Source organism: Pseudorca crassidens, chromosome 1, assembly GCF_039906515.1.
Source record: "Pseudorca crassidens isolate mPseCra1 chromosome 1, mPseCra1.hap1, whole genome shotgun sequence".
NCBI classification, from domain to species: domain Eukaryota; kingdom Metazoa; phylum Chordata; class Mammalia; order Artiodactyla; family Delphinidae; genus Pseudorca; species Pseudorca crassidens.
In genome coordinates, this window is record NC_090296.1 from 101,324,241 (window position 1) to 101,340,422 (window position 16,182).

At 40.7% G+C, this 16,182-nt stretch overlaps 1 protein-coding gene across 2 annotated transcripts in view; it reads right to left on the reverse strand.

The window, feature by feature from the left end:
• Positions 1-16,182, reverse strand: part of MYO5C (myosin VC) — a 118,120-nt gene that overhangs the window by 1,878 nt on the left and 100,060 nt on the right. For both annotated transcript variants that reach the window (XM_067747322.1, XM_067747331.1), the window contains 4 exons: positions 11,019-11,169; positions 10,091-10,373; positions 1,772-1,946; positions 1,179-1,259 (listed from right to left, as the gene is read on the reverse strand). In XM_067747322.1, the coding sequence (XP_067603423.1) occupies positions 1,179-1,259; positions 1,772-1,946; positions 10,091-10,373; positions 11,019-11,169 (690 nt within the window). The remainder of the gene's footprint in view (positions 1-1,178; positions 1,260-1,771; positions 1,947-10,090; positions 10,374-11,018; positions 11,170-16,182) is intronic.

Below are 16,182 nucleotides of genomic sequence, written 5' to 3' on the forward strand. Positions count from 1 at the left end.
AAACCAGGGCACTCTGCTTTATGGCTGTCTGGAAGTCAAGAGCAAGGAAAACACAACTCTATCTCCAGCAAAAAACTCCTTTCAAAATCATGTGAGATAACACACAAAAGGGCTTTTCAACAGCACAGCTCCAAGGTGAAATGGTTTATCCAGGTCTTCCAGATCAGCTCTCATCAATACTCAACTTGCTCTGTTTCACTTCAGAAGTTAATTTCCCACAGGATGGACTGACTGTAAATCGATCTACTTTCTATTCTCACCTATTCTCATGGCATAATTCTAAGACCAAACACGAGTGGAGCTCAGTATTAAATTTTTATTGCATTAATATTTCTTTTTAGTTCAGTGGTTTGCAAACCTTTTTGGTTTCCGGACCCCTTTATACTCTTAAATTACCAAGGACGCCAAACAGCTTTTGTGCATGTGGTTATAACTACTGATATCTATCATATTAGTAATTAAAACAATAATTTTAAATATTTATTAATTCATTAAAATAACAAGCCCAATACATGTTAACATATTTTTATTGAAAAACTATATTTTTGAAAACAAATCAAAAAATTCGTGAGAAGTGGTATTGTTTCATAATTTTGTAACTCTTTTAAATGTATGACTTAATATGACAGGTGGAATCTTGTATCTGCTTCTGCATTCACCTCTAGTGCTATGTTATTTTGGTTGAAATGTATGAAGAAAAGTCTGCCTCATACAGGTATGTATTTGGAAAAAGGCAGACTTTGCAGACTCCCTGAAATCATCTCAAGAATCACCCCCCGCCCCCCGCAAGGACCCTTGAACCAAACTTTGAGAACTGCTGCCCTAGTTCATTGGGCAAGAAACTTCAGGGATTAAAATAAGAAAAAATGGGCACACAGGTTCTCTCTTTCCATTCAGCCTCTGCTCCCTTGCATATACTCAAAGACTGATGAGAAACAAGACATGCTGAAGGAACACAGAATGTGAATCACAGTTTTGGTGTTTTTGTTCCCTTCCCACCCAGGGGGAAAATGGGTTCTGAAAACAGGGAATTTGACAGGGAGAATTCCTGCTGCTTTTCCTGGGTGCCTTTCCTTTGTATATTTGGTACATGTACTTTAATCCTGAATTTCTATAATGGTAATTAAACAACACTGTCTTATACTAAAAATTAAAAGGCACATCCTTAAGGATCTCACCTGTACTTTGCGAACAAAGGATGGAGTCACTCTTTTCTCGAAGTCATCTATAGGTGTGTATGAGTTAAGGATCTTTATGATCTGCAAACAGTACATAAGATGGTTTGAGGCCACAGAAGAGGACAACTCTGTCCATGAAATAATGGTTCCAGTGGTCTGGGAACAGTCGGGAACCAAAAGTGGTTCTTTCAGACTATAATCTGGCTCTAGGAACCATGTGTTATTTTTTTCCAAAAGAGAAAACAAGCTGAGAAGAGCATAGAAGGCAGCAAGGACATCCTATAATTAGATAACCTTAAGAGAATTCCCCATTTCCAGCCTCCTTCCCTGCTCCCACCCCCTCTCCCCACAGATACACATATGTGAGTATACCGGGCAGGGAATGTGTCATATGCATTTTTATGTTTTTAAGGCCTAGAGTTAGTATTTAATAAATGCTGTTAGATAAGAGGGCAGCCCATGGGAGATACGTATGCTCCCCAAAGAGCATAGAGAGATGCAGATGCACCCACAGCTGGCTAAGCCAGGAAAGGCAATGCCAATTACATGATCTGTGGGTGAAGATCAGGGAGACACTCAGCAAGCCTGGTCACCTGCACAGCAGACAGGGAGGTACAGCGTTCGTAGATCTCCTTGGCATCGCTGTCTGTGGTCTTCTTGACCTGAAGCAACCAGGCTGCCTGAGAGAGAGCTTCCAAGGTTTCCCTGGCCAAGCTGTTCTGCAAATTCTTATCTTTAAGCCATTCTTCTAAGTAGCTGATGTTGCACCTGGAGTAAACGCCAGAGGAGCAGAGAAGAGGGGTGACCTGCTTAGAACACTTTAGGGGAGGGTGCCGAATCCTCCAGTGTGTCCCAGCATGGTACCAGAGCTCACTGAGATCCTTAAGACTACAGCCCAGCAGTTTCTTTATTTGTAACAAGACGGGGGTGGGCCAGATGATCAGCTCTCACGATCCATGGTTCTAAGGATCATGATGGTCTAGGGTGAGGGGCCATAACAGCAATAAACTTTGGAGAAAATCTGAGCAAAGAACAGTGACTACAATAATTTATAATCTATTAAAGTACCCTTAATAATAGGTTTGAAAATATATTAAAGGAAAAAATCATAGTGGTATTTGAAGAGAAGACTTACATTGGTATAAAAATTGTTTGATCTCTTTTCCCAAATTGGCAGAAAATTTTCAATTGGTAGAGGCTTTCTTTTAGTCCATTGGGGTTTTTATTCTTGTTTCTGTCACTGATTATCATAGGTTTATGAGTTAAGAGCCATGGGTTTTAATCCCACCAATCCATTGTGTGAGCCTGGAGAGTTACTCAACCTCTCTTGGTAAATCAGAGTGTTGAGAACACTCATACATTGCTAGTGGGAATGTAAATGGTACAGCTGCTAAGGAAAGCAGTTAGGCAGTTCCTCAAAATGTTAAACATAAAACAACCTTCTGACCTAGCAACTCCACTTCTAGGTACTTACTAAAGAGAACTGAAAACATGTCCACACAAAAAATCATACACAAATGTTCACAGCACCATTAATCATTATAGTCAAAAAGAGAAAACAACCCAAATGTCCACCAGTTGATGGATAGATAAACAAATTGTGGTCTATCCATACAATAGGATATTATTCCGCAATAAAAAGGAGTGAGGTACTGCCACATGCTACCACCGGGGGAGCTATGAAAACATTATGCTAAGGGAAAGAAGCCAGTCACAAAAGACAACATATTTATGATTCCATTTATTTTAAAAATGTCCAGAATACGCAAATCTATAGAGTAAGAAAATATATTTGTTGTTGGTTAGGTTGAGGGGGAGGGGACTCCCCAGTGGGACTTGGGTAGGGGATACGAGTGGCTGCTATTGGGTGTAAGGTTTCTTTCTGGAGTGATAAAACTGTTCTAAAATTACATTATGGTGATGGCTGCATAACTCTGTAAATATACCAAAAACCACTGAATATACACTTTAGATGAGTGAACTCTATGGCATGTAAATTATATATCAATGAAGCTGTTTAAAAAAATTGAGTGTTGAACTAGGTGATCTCTAAGGTCGGTTCCAGCTCTGACCTTCCAGATTAGCAGCTCCCCATGGGTTATAACATTGGGACGATAATGCTGAATTACTGTATTCTATAGGGATGTAATGAGTGTGAGGTAACATCTCTTGCACTGGTTATGCCCCCTCTTTTTGCATTGTCAATTTTGTCCCACTAGCTCTTATTACAATAGATTCCTAATGGGAATCCACTGAATTTTGAGCATGTTAATCCTCCCACTCTAAACTCTGTGCTGGAGTTCTGGTTCTTGGTAAGATGGAGCGAGCACTCCATTTTGTTTCTCCCACTGAATGCAGCTATAAGACCTGGATGGAATGCCTGGAACAGCTATTTGAGGACTCTGAAAAGTAAACAGTAGCAGGTGGACTGGGAGAGAAGACCAGAATTTGAAGTATCTCCAAACTGACAATGAGTTTACCAGTATCTTTCCCTCTGCTATTCATTGGCCTGAACTCAAAGCAGCCTGAAACTCAGTAGTGGGCATGGGTGCCAACAAAGAGCTCCAGGAGGAGCCCTCTAGTTCTGGCTCGTGGTGCTGGAAAGGGGTGTCCTAATGCTCTGAGAGAGGGTGGAAATTCTGTTTTTCTTTTTTCTCCTTTTCCTTTCTTTTTCTTCATTCTCTCATGTGCAAGCCCCAAACAGTCCTATGGTTGTGGCAACAGGGTCCAGTAGGAAACTAAAACTGAGAGAGAGGAACTTTCTTCAGTTGGAGGAGTTGTGGCTCAAGAGCACGGCGTGAACTCTCCTTGCTCTTCCTCTCACCACTTGACCCCAGGTGGGGACATTTGCTGGAAGTACGCCACACAGTGAGTTAAGTGAAGCCCCAGTTTTCTGTCTGGAGGACCAAAGAGGGGATCCCCAGGTATCTGGAAAGTACCAGGGGTACTGTGGAGAGGAGGAGCTTGGGAAAGTGACCCTTAAATTTATTTATGAATTCTTGGACACACCCCTGAGCCCAGGGATGGATCTGACCCTCAAGAGCACACATAAACTTTGAGGACTAAACTATAGGATTGCACACCACCCAAGTTTCAGTCTGGCCACTGTGTGTCACACACAAGACAAAACCAGGGCTTCCCTGGTGGCGCAGTGGTAGAGAGTCTGCCTGCCAATGCAGGGGACAGGGATTTGTGCCCCGGTCCGGGAAGATCCCACATGTCGCGGAGCGGCTGGGCCCGTGAGCCATGGCCACTGAGCCTGCAAGTCTGGAGACTGTGCTCCGCAATGGGAGAGGCCACAACAGTGAGAGGCCTGCGTACCGCAAAAAAAAAAAAAAAAAAAAAAGAAGACAAAACCAAATAGCATTACAAAGGCTTTGAAGACAGAACTGACAGAGGAACCACAACCTGCAGAGCCTGAACCCAAGTGAGCTGATTATCAGATAAAAGTATCAACATTCTCCATAGGATTTAAAGACTCAGTGTCTCATAATATAATAATAAAAAGTGTCCAGAATACAATTCAAAATTACTTGGCATACGAAAACCAGGGAAATCTTAAGTCACATTAAACAAGGCAATTAATAGTATCAACTCTGAGATGACACAGATGTTAGAATCATATGATAAAGACTTTAAAGAAGCTATCACAAAAATGCTCCAAAAAGTAAGGACAAACTATCTTGAAATACATGAAAAAATAGAAAGCTTCAGAAAAGAAACAGAAGCTGTTTCAAAAAAATGGAAATTTATAACTGAAAAATAACTGAAACAAAAGAACTCACTGAATAGGCTCAATAGCAGAATATAGATGGCAGAGAAAAGAGTCAGTGAACTTCAAGGGATCAATAAAGACTATCAATCTGAAAAGTACAAAGAACAGAACTTTAGGGATAACAAAATAATGAAAGGTCTAACATTTGTGTCATTGAAATTCCAGAAGGAAAGGAGAAAGTGTGATGCAGACAAAACATTTGAAGAAATGGCTGAAAATGCCACATTTGGTGAGATCCACAAACCTACAGAGTCAAGAAGTTCAGAGAAGCTCAAAGAGACTAAACCCAAAGAAATCCACACCCAGATGCATCATAATCAAACTGTGGTAAACTAAACACAAAGAAAAAAAAACTTGGAACTCAGAGAAAAACTATGCATTATTTATAGGGAAACAATAATTCAAATGACTGTGCATTTCTCATCAGAAACCATGGAAGCCAGAAAAAGTGGAACATTTTTACACTGATGAAAGAAAGGACTGTCAACCCAGACATTGGTAGCCTATAAAAATGTACTTTAGGAATGAAGGTGAAATGAAGGTATTTCCAGAGGAAAGAAAGCTAAGAGAATTTATCATCAGTGAACCTGCTCTAAAAGGACTACTAAAATAATTTCCTCAGGCAAAAGGAAAATGAAATCGAAATGAGATTTGGGGGGAAAATGAGACTTGAAACATTAGAAATGAAGGAATAACAGAAATGATAAGTACCTGGGTAAATACAATAGACCATTCTTCTATTAAGTCCTTTAAAATATGTTGGATGGTTTAAAACAAAAATTATAACATTGTCTGGCAGAGTTTTTGATGTATGTAGATATAATATATAAGACAACAAGCGAAGAGGGGAAAGGGGCCTATGTAATGGTAAGGTTTCTACATTCCACTTAATGTGATAAGATACTGATTCTAAAATGACTGAAAAAGGTAAGTATGTATACTGTAATTACTACAGCAGCCATTAAAAAAGATACAAAGAGATACAGTGAAAAAATAGATACATTTAAAAGGGGTACCAAAAATGTTCAAAGAACCCAAAAGAAGACAGAAACTGGAAATCAGAGAAATAAAAACCAGAAGGAACAAACAAAAAATAATAAAATGGTAGACTTAAATCTGAGTATACCAATAATTACATTAAATTTAAATGGTCTAAAAACCCCAATTAAGAAGCACAGATTGTCAGACTGGATGAAAAAATAAAACAAAAAACTGGACCGAAATATATGCTGACTACAAGAAACTCACTTCAGATATGATACAGATAGGTTAAAAGTAAAAGGATGGAAAAAAATATATTATGAAAACACTGATCCAAATAAAAAGTAGACTTTCAGACAAAGTAGACTTCAAAGCAGAGAAAATTACCAGGGAGGGACAAAGAGAGATCCCACATAACGACAGGAGGGCTAACTCACCAAGAAGACATAACAATTCTTAGTGTGTATGCACCTAAAAACAGAGCTTCAGAATACATAAAGCAAAATCTGACAGACTGAAAGAAGAAATAGACAACTCCATACTTATAGTTGGAGACTTCAACACTCCTCTTAATAATCAGTAGAACTAATAGACAGAAAATCAGCAAGGATATAGAAGAAATGAAAAACACCATCAACAAACTGGGTCTGATCTACATTTATAGAACATTCTACCCAACAAAAGCAGAATATACATTCTTTTCAACCCACTACATGGGGAAGATTCACAAAAATAGACCTGGGTCACAAAAGCAAATATTAACAAATTTAAAAATAACTGAAATCATACAAAGTTTGTTTTTTTCAATGTAAAAATATTTATAAGTTTTTTTTTTTTTTTTTAGGCCATGCCATGCAGCAAGTGGGATCTTAGCAGTTCTCCTACCAGGGATCGAACTCATACCCCCTACAATGGGAGTGTGAAGACTTAACCACTAGGCTGCCAGGGAAGTCCCAAAATATTTATAAGTTTGTATTTTAAAAATAAACCTGGGAAAGTCTCGGGCAAAGTGGGATGGTTGGTAATTCTAATATCACAATCTATGCTATATGTTAACCTGGATGTACCTTGAGATTTTTTAAAAAATTGTGGTAGAAAATGCATTACATAAAATTACCATCTGAACTACTGTAAGTGTATAGTATAGTAGTGTTAACTATATGCACCATGTTGTATAACAGATTCCCAGAACATTTTCACTTTGTAAAACTGAAATTGTACATCCATTGAATGAACAACAACTCCCTTTTTCTCTCTCTCCTCAGCCGCAGGCAACCACCATTCTACCTTCTGTTTCTAAGAGTTTGACTGACAAAGTAATGTTCTTCAAGCACAATGAAATTAAACTAAAAATCAATAATAGAAAGGTAACAAGAACGTCTCTAAACACTTGGAAATTAAACAACACACTTCTAAATAATCCATGGGTCAGTCAAAGAGTAAGACTCGAGGGAAATTAGAAAATATTTTGAACTGAACAAAAATGAAAATATAACATATCAAAATTTATGTGATAGAGTTAAAGTAGTGCTTAGAAAGAAATGTATAGCATTAAATGCTTATGTTAGAAAAGAAAGGTCTCAGAGCCAATAATCCAGGCTTCTACTTTAGGAACCTAGAAGAAGAGAAAAATAAATGCAAAGTAGGCAGAAGGAATGAAATCATAAAGACAGTAACAGAAATCAATTAAATTAAAAAAAAAGACAAAAATCAGTGAAACCAAACTGATACACCTCTAGCAAGACTGACCAAGGAAAAGAGAAGTCACAGATTACCCACAGAGGAGTGGAAGAGGGGATATCACTACAAATTCTGCAGAAATTAAAAGAATAACAAGGGAATATTCTGAACAGCTCTACACACATAAACTCAACTTTGATGAAGTGGACCAATTCCTTGAAAACCAAAAACTACCAAAACTCATCCAAGATGAAATATATAACCTGAATATTCCTTCAACTATTAAAGAAATTGAATTCATAGTTTAAAGCCTTCTGAAAAAAGAAAAAAAAATCTGTGGTGGCTGCCACTCCTGAGGGACTAAAGCATGCATTTCTCAGGCTGGCATTCTGCTTTGTCTTTCTAACCCATCTTTCTAGGTCCTCTCATCACTCCTGGTGCTCCTTTCAAATGGGGCTGTTCATACCCTGCCCTCAGTTTTCCTTCACTGAGGCCTGTGTTCATTCCTCTGGTTCTGGGTCAGCTGAAACCCTACTTGTCCTTCAAGACCCAAGTCAATGCCTTTCGTACTCCCCCCAGATTCCCTCAGGCCAGCAAGCAATGTTTGTAGTTGGGCCACATTATTCTGGTTCCTAACAGAACTGTCTCCATCTCCAGGACCCCTCCCTAGGTTCTTATCAACGATCCCTGGGCAAATCAGCCACAGTGGAATTTGCAGCAAAAATGCTATTGTGGAGATGGTGAGATAAAGTTCCACATGAGAGAATATTTTTACAATTCATGACTAGGCACAAAAAAGAATTACATACTAGGAAAATCTTTATATCTCCCCAGGAACTGGTCTGCCTCACCAAGCCAGATGAGACCAGAGAGCTATGACATTTGGCTTTTTCTCCTGGCAGTCAGAAAGCCCAGACCCAGTTTTCAAGCTACTCTGTCTACTGTTTATGTTTTTCTTTTCTGTAGTTTTGATTTTCCACTTGTGTTCATGTTTTGTTATTGTGTTGCTTGTGTTGTCATGGTAAAGTCACTGTAAATCCTGGTGCGCCTTGTTGATGGCAGGAGCTGAGTCAATGAATGAATGAATGCCTCTTAAATGCATGTGCTACTTACTCAGACCAACACACTGGAAAGTCAGTACTTCTCTAATAGCACTTTCAATGGGTGAGAGGAGAAAATACTGAGCACCTATGGGGACAGATGTTCACTCAACTTGGGGACCTACTGGTAGAATGAGAGTTGTTTAGCAAAGACTGAGGTTTATGGCTCATGAGGTTTATGGCTTTACTTTAAATAGGCCTGAATCCTACCTCAGAGGGCTACAGGGCATCTGCTCAGTGCTCGGGAAATAAACAGAAGTCTTTCCTCTTTCAATGAAGAGGAAAAAAAGCCCAGTCCTCCTGAATACTCCCTCATATCTGAAAACCACAACCTGGTATCATGAGAATTTGCCACAATGATTTGTAGGGATGTCCACCTCTAATGCTAAAAAGATATAATGGATGCTTCTTGTCTATTTCTTGGCTTAATAAACTTTTTTGGGTCACTTTTCATTGTATCACTGCCATCATCACCATCCCAGGTTCTCCTATCACCTACAGGTGTCAAATCCCTGCACATATTATAAAAATCTTAAATATCTATCCCATATTTTACGCCTTCTAATAATGTGACAGTGTTAATTCAAACAATAGCTAGTGGTCTGTGTTTCCTTGGTTTAGAGACAAAGAGAAGTCAACACACCTCAAAACTGGATGACCATGTCCGCAGGATGAACTCCCAGTGCTTGGCCTGGCATTCCAGACCCCCCCAGTCTGGGTCCAACTTACCACTCTACTGCGGACCTGTTGTTCCCGACACAAACCTCTGCTTCATCTAGACGGAGCTATTTACTCCTGCCTGAGGACGGGTCCTCACTCAGTCCTACCACTGTGCCTTTGCCCACTCATTCGCCTGCCTGAAATGTTCTCCCATTTTTAATCACTCACACACAGTTTTCAGGCTTCTTTAACTTTTCTGTCCACGATAATCTCTCCTCTCTGAAGCACTTCCCCCACCACTTGTTTGTGACTTAATTATAGTGGTTTTGAATCATCATTTAGCTTCTCAATGGCAGGGATCAAATCACCCTTTCCTCTGTTTCCTGTGTCCCCCACCAGCAGTGCTAGTCCCAGAAGTGGTGGTCAATAAATACTGGTTGAGTATATGATAACCACAGAGGGCCAGAATTTAAAATACACAATTACTAGTTCTTAGTAGAAGACATTCTGCCAGACCGTCAAGGTAGCGTGGGGTAGAGTGATGGGAAGAGGGCCTGGCATCAGATAGCTGACATTTCCAAGGTTCTAAGAGTCATCTTGCACACCCTCCAGCAGTGCAGCTCTTGTGGAGGGAGGGCAGAGTGTGTGGCCTTGGACTTTAAGAGCATCCTTTCTGGCCAACCTCTCCAGGATTAGTGGTGCCTTATGGGTCTTACCTTATCTGCATCCCTTTTCTGCAAGAGCACATGTCCTTGCGCAGGAAGAGGCTGTTCAGCGTGACCGCCCCAATCAAGAAGAAGAGCTGCTTCACTGCCTGCCTCACGATCTCAGGGTCCAGGCCGTTCTGGCACATGGTACTGTAAAAGTAGCTCAGCTGCTGCAGGATGGAGGTCATCGTGTAGGCATCCGTGTCATCTATGCTGGATGACCGCTTCCGGAAGCCTGTGGGCTTCAGGCTGCAAATGCCCTGCAGACTCTCATACTCCAGCATGCCTGGCACTATGGAGAAAAACGGGAAGATTTCCTTGCACACACAGTGGGGACACCCAGAGAATATTTCCACTGCTCTCATGTGTCTGTATCAGGAGGTGGGACATTTTCCACACGAGTTAGTGTGGATATAGCTGTGATAGAGGAAGTAAAAGAATGGAGGGTTGGGGAGCACCAAGATGTAAGGGGTGGATGGGGATGGACCGTCACCTACAGCAGGGCAACAGCTCCTCTTCTTTCAACTTCACAGGACAGAGAGCTGGTTAGCGTGACAACCCACGGTCTGGAACTACTTAAAGCCTGAAGTATTTAAATTTCAGAAAATTGAAGAAAGTATACAAGAATTTGAGTAAGGCTTTAGAATTTCAAAAATACTTGGCTAAGAACCAGGATTAGCCATATAAGTAGCAGCAGTTCTCCCAAGTCTTTCCCTTCAGGATGGATCCCCCTTACAGAAAGAAAACTATGACCTGTGTACTTTTATATATGTAATCATTTTAGCAATCAAAGAGTTAAAAAGTGGACATTTACATCAGTAAATCTTCTTGTTTTAAAATTATGTTCTTTGCAATTACACATGCCGTGCACCAGATTTATTTTTTTAAGGTCTCAGTGTCATTATAAATATTTCCTGGTCATCGATTCTTTTCTTACCTATTATTGGTTGAATGTTGTTTTCCATTATAATAATGAACTGATGATATATTCGTATAGCCACATCACTAAGAATCTGTCTGTATTCTGAAAGGTCAAAATTGTTCAAACAATTCTTATTCTGACGTAGACTGTTATTCTTCATGAATTCCTAGAAGTAATTTTGAATATAAATATTAGAATAGGCCTACCGGGGGACGAGGGGAAGATGGCGGAAGAGTAAGACGCGGAGATCACCTTCCTCCCCACAGATACACCAGAAATACATCTACACGTGGAACAACTCCTACAGAACACCTACTGAACGCTGGCAGAAGACCTCAGACCTCCCAAAAGACAAGAAACTCCCCACGTACCTGGGTAGGGCAAAAGAAAAAAGAATAAACAGACAAAGGATAGGGACGGGACCTGCACCAGTGGGAGGGAGCTCTGAAGGAGGAAAAGTTTCCACACACTAGGAAGCCCCTTCGCGGGCGGAGACTGTGGGTGGCGGAGAGGGGAAGCTTTGGAGCCGCGGAGGAGAGCACAGCAACAGGGGTGCGGAGGGCAAAGCGGGGAGAGATTCTCGCACAGAGGATCGGTGCCAACCAGCACTCACCAGCCCAAGAGGCTTGTCTGCTCCCCCGCCAGGGCGGGCGGGGCTGGGAGTTGAGGCTCGGGCTTCGGTCGGATCGCAGGGAGAGGACTGGGGTTGGCGGCATGAACACAGCCTGCAGGGGGTTAGTGCACCATGGCTAGCCGGGAGGGAGTCCGGGGAAAAGTCTGGACCTGCCGAAGAGGCAAGAGACTTTTTCTTCCCTCTTTGTTTCCTGGTGCTCGAGAAGAGGGGATTAAGAGCGCTGCTTAAAGGAGCTCCAGAGACTGGCGAGAGCCGCGGCTAAAAGCGCGGACCCCAGAGACGGGCATGAGACGCTAAGGCTGCTGCTGCCGCCACCAAGAAGCCTGTGTGCGAGCACAGGTCACTATCCACACCCCCCTTCCGGGGAGCCTGTGCAGCCCGCCACTGCCAGGGTCCCGGGATCCAGGGACAACTTCCCCGGGAGAACGCATGACGCGCCTCAGGCTGGTTCAACATCACGCCGGCCTCGGCCGCCACAGGCTCGCCCAGCATCCGTACCCCTCCCTCACCCCGGCCTGAGTGAGCCAGAGGCCCCGAATCAGCTGCTCCTCTAACCCCGTCCTGTATGAGCGAAGAACAGACACCCTCCGCCAACCTACACGCAGAGGCGGGGCCAAATCCAAAGCTGAGCCCCAGGAGCTGTGAAAATAAAGAAGAGAAAGGGAAATCTCTCCCAGCAGCCTCAGGAGCAGCGGATTAAAGCTCCACAATCAACTTGATGTACCCTGCATCTGTGGAATACATGAATAGACAACGAATCATCCCATACTGAGGAAGTGGACTTTGAGAGCAAGATTTATGATTATTTCCCCTTTTCCTCTTTTTGTGAGTGTGTATGTGTATGCTTCTGTGTGAGATTTTGTCTGTACAGCTTTGCTTCCACCTTTTTCCTAAGGTACTATCCGTCCATTTTTTTTTCTTTAAAAACATTTTTTTTCTTAATAATTATTTTTTATTTTAATAACTTTATTTTATTTTATCTTACTTTATTTTATCTTCTTTCTTTCCTCCCTCCCTCCCTCCCTCCCTCCTTCCTTCCTTCCTTCCTTCCTACTTTTTCTCCCTTTTATTCTGAGCCGTGTGGATGAAAGGCTCTTGGTGCTGTAACCAGGAGTCAGTGCTGTGCCTCTGAGGTGGGAGAGCCAACTTCAGGACACTGGTCCACAAGAGACCTCCCAGCTCCACATAATATCAAACGGCGAAAATCTCCCAGAGATCTCCATCTCAACACCAACACCCAGCTTCACTCAACAACCAGCAAGCTACAGTGCAGGACACCTTATACCAAACAACTAGCAAAACAGGACACAACCCCACCCATTAGCAGAGAGGCTGCCGAAAATCATAATAAGTCTACACACACCCCAAAACACACCACTAGACGTGAACCTGCCCACCAGAAAGACAAGATCCAGCCTCATCCACCAGAACACAGGCACTAGTCCCCTCCACAAGGAAGCCTACACAACCCACTGAACCAACTTTAGCCACTGGGGACAGACACCAAAGAAAACGGGAACTACGAACCTGCAGTCTGCAAAAAGGAGACCCCAAACACAGTAAGATAAGCAAAATGAGAAGACAGAAAAACACACAGCAGATGAAGGAGCAAGATAAAAACCCACCAGACCTAACAAATGAAGAGGAAATAGGCAGTCTACCTGAAAAAGAATTCAGAATAATAATAGTAAAGATGACCCAAAATCTTGGAAATAGAATAGACAAAATGCAAGAAACATTTAACAAGGACCTAGAAGAATTAAAGAGCAAACAAACAGAGGTGAACAACACAATAAATGAAATTAAAAATACTCTAGATGAGATCAATAGCAGAATAACTGAGGCAGAAGACCGGATAAGTGACCTGGAAGATAAAATAGTGGAAATAACTACTACAGAGCAGAATAAAGAAAAAAGAATGAAAAGAACTGAGGACAGTCTCAGAGACCTCTGGGACAACATTAAACGCACCAACATTCGAATTATAGGGGTTCCAGAAGAAGAAGGGAAAAAGAAAGGGACTGAGAAAATATTTGAAGAGATTATAGTTGAAAACTTCCCTAATATGGGAAAGGAAATAGTTAATCAAGTCCAGGAAGCACAGAGAGTCCCATACAGGATAAATCCAAGGAGAAATACGCCAAGACACATATTAATCAAACTGTCAAAAATTAAATACAAAGAAAATATATTAAAAGCAGCAAGGGAAAAACAACAAATAACACACAAGGGAATCCCCATAAGGTTAACAACTGATCTTTCAGCAGAAACTCTGCAAGCCAGAAGGGAGTGGCAGGATATATTTAAAGTGATGAAGGAGAAAAACCTGCAGCCAAGATTACTCTACCCAGCAAGGATCTCATTCAGATTTGATGGAGAAATTAAAACCTTTACAGACAAGCAAAAGCTGAGAGAGTTCAGCACCACCAAATCATATTTACAACAACTGCTAAAGGAACTTCTCTAGGCAAGAAACACAAGAGAAGAAGACCTACAATAACGAACCCAAAACAATTAAGAAAATGGGAATAAGAACATACATATCGATAATTACCTTAAATGTAAATGGACTAAATGCTCCCACCAAAAGACACAGATTGGCTGAATGGATACAAAAAGAAGACCTATATATGCTGTCTACAAGAGACCCACTACAGACCTAGAGACACATACAGAGTGAAAGTGAGGGGATGGAAAAAGATATTCCACGCAAGTGGAAACCAAAAGAAAGCTGGAATAGCAATTCTCATATCAGACAAAATAGACTTTAAAATAAAGACTATTACAAGAGACAAAGAAGGACACTACATAATGATCAAGGGATCGATCCAAGAAGAAGATATAACAATTTTAAGTATTTATGAACCCAACATAGGAGCACCTCAATACATAAGGCAAATACTAACAGCCATAAAAGGGGAAATCGACAGTAACACATTCATAGTAGGGGACTTTAACACCCCACTTTCACCAATGGACACATCATCCAAAATGAAAATAAATAAGGAAACACAAGCTTTAAATGATACATTAAACAAGATGGACTTAATTGATATTTATAGGACATTCCATCCAAAAACAACAGAATACACATTTTTCTCAAGTGCTCATGGAACATTCTCCAGGATAGATCATATCTTGGGTCACAAATCAAGCTTTGGTAAATTTAAGAAAATTGAAATTGTATCAAGTATCTTTTCTGACCACAACGCTATGAGACTAGATATCAATTACAGGAAATGATCTGTAAAAAATACAAACACATGGAGGCTAAACAATACACTACTTAATAACGAAGTGATCACTGAAGAAATCAAAGAGGAAATTAAAAAATACCTAGAAACAAATGAAAATGGAGACACGACAATCCAAAACCTATGGGATGCAGCAAAAGCAGTTCTAAGAGAGAAGTTTATAGCAATACAATCCTACCTTAAGAAACAGGAAACATCTCGAATAAACAACCTAACCTTGCACCTAAAGCAATTAGAGAAAGAAGAACAAAAAAACCCCAAAGTTAGCAGAAGGAAAGAAATCATAAAGATCAGATCAGAAATAAATGAAAAAGAAATGAAGGAAATGATAGCAAAGATCAATAAAACTAAAAGCTGGTTCTTTCAGAAGATAAACCAAATTGATAAACCATTAGCCAGACTCATTAAGAAAAAAAGGGAGAAGACTCAAATCAATAGAATTAGAAATGAAAAAGGAGCAGTAACAACTGACACTGCAGAAATACAAAAGATTATGAGAGATTACTACAAGCAACTCTATGCCAATAAAATGAATAACCTGGAAGAAACGGACAAATTCTTAGAAATGCACAACCTGCCAAGACTGAATCAGGAAGAAATAGAAAATATGAACAGACCAATCACAAGCACTGAAATTGAAACTGTGATTAAAAATCTTCCAACAAACAAAAGACCAGGACCATATGACTTCACACACAAATTCTATCAAACATTTAGAGAAGAGCTAACACCTATCCTCCTCAAACTCTTCCAAAATATAGCAGAGGGAGGAACACTCCCTAACTCATTCTATGAGGCCACCATCACCTTGATACTAAAACCAGACAAGGATGTCACAAAGAAAGAAAACTGCAGGTCAATATCACTGATGAACATAGATACAAAAATCCTCAACAAAATACTAGCAAACAGAATCCAACAGCACATTAAAAGGATCATACACCATGATCAAGTGGGGTTTGTTCCAGGAATGCAAGGATTCTTCAATATATGCAAATCAATCAATGTGATACACCATTTTAACAAATTGAAGGAGAAAAACCATATGATCATCTGAATAAATGCAGAGAAAGCTTTCAACAAAATTCAACACCCATTTATGATAAAAACCCTCCAGAAAGTAGGCAGAGAGGGAACTTTCCTCAACATAATAAAGGCCATATATGACACACCCAGAGCCAACATCGTCCTCGATGGTGAAAAACTGAAAGCATTTCCACTAAGATCAGGAACAAGACAAGGTTGACCACTCTCACCACTCTTATTCAACATAGTTTTGGAAGTTTTAGCC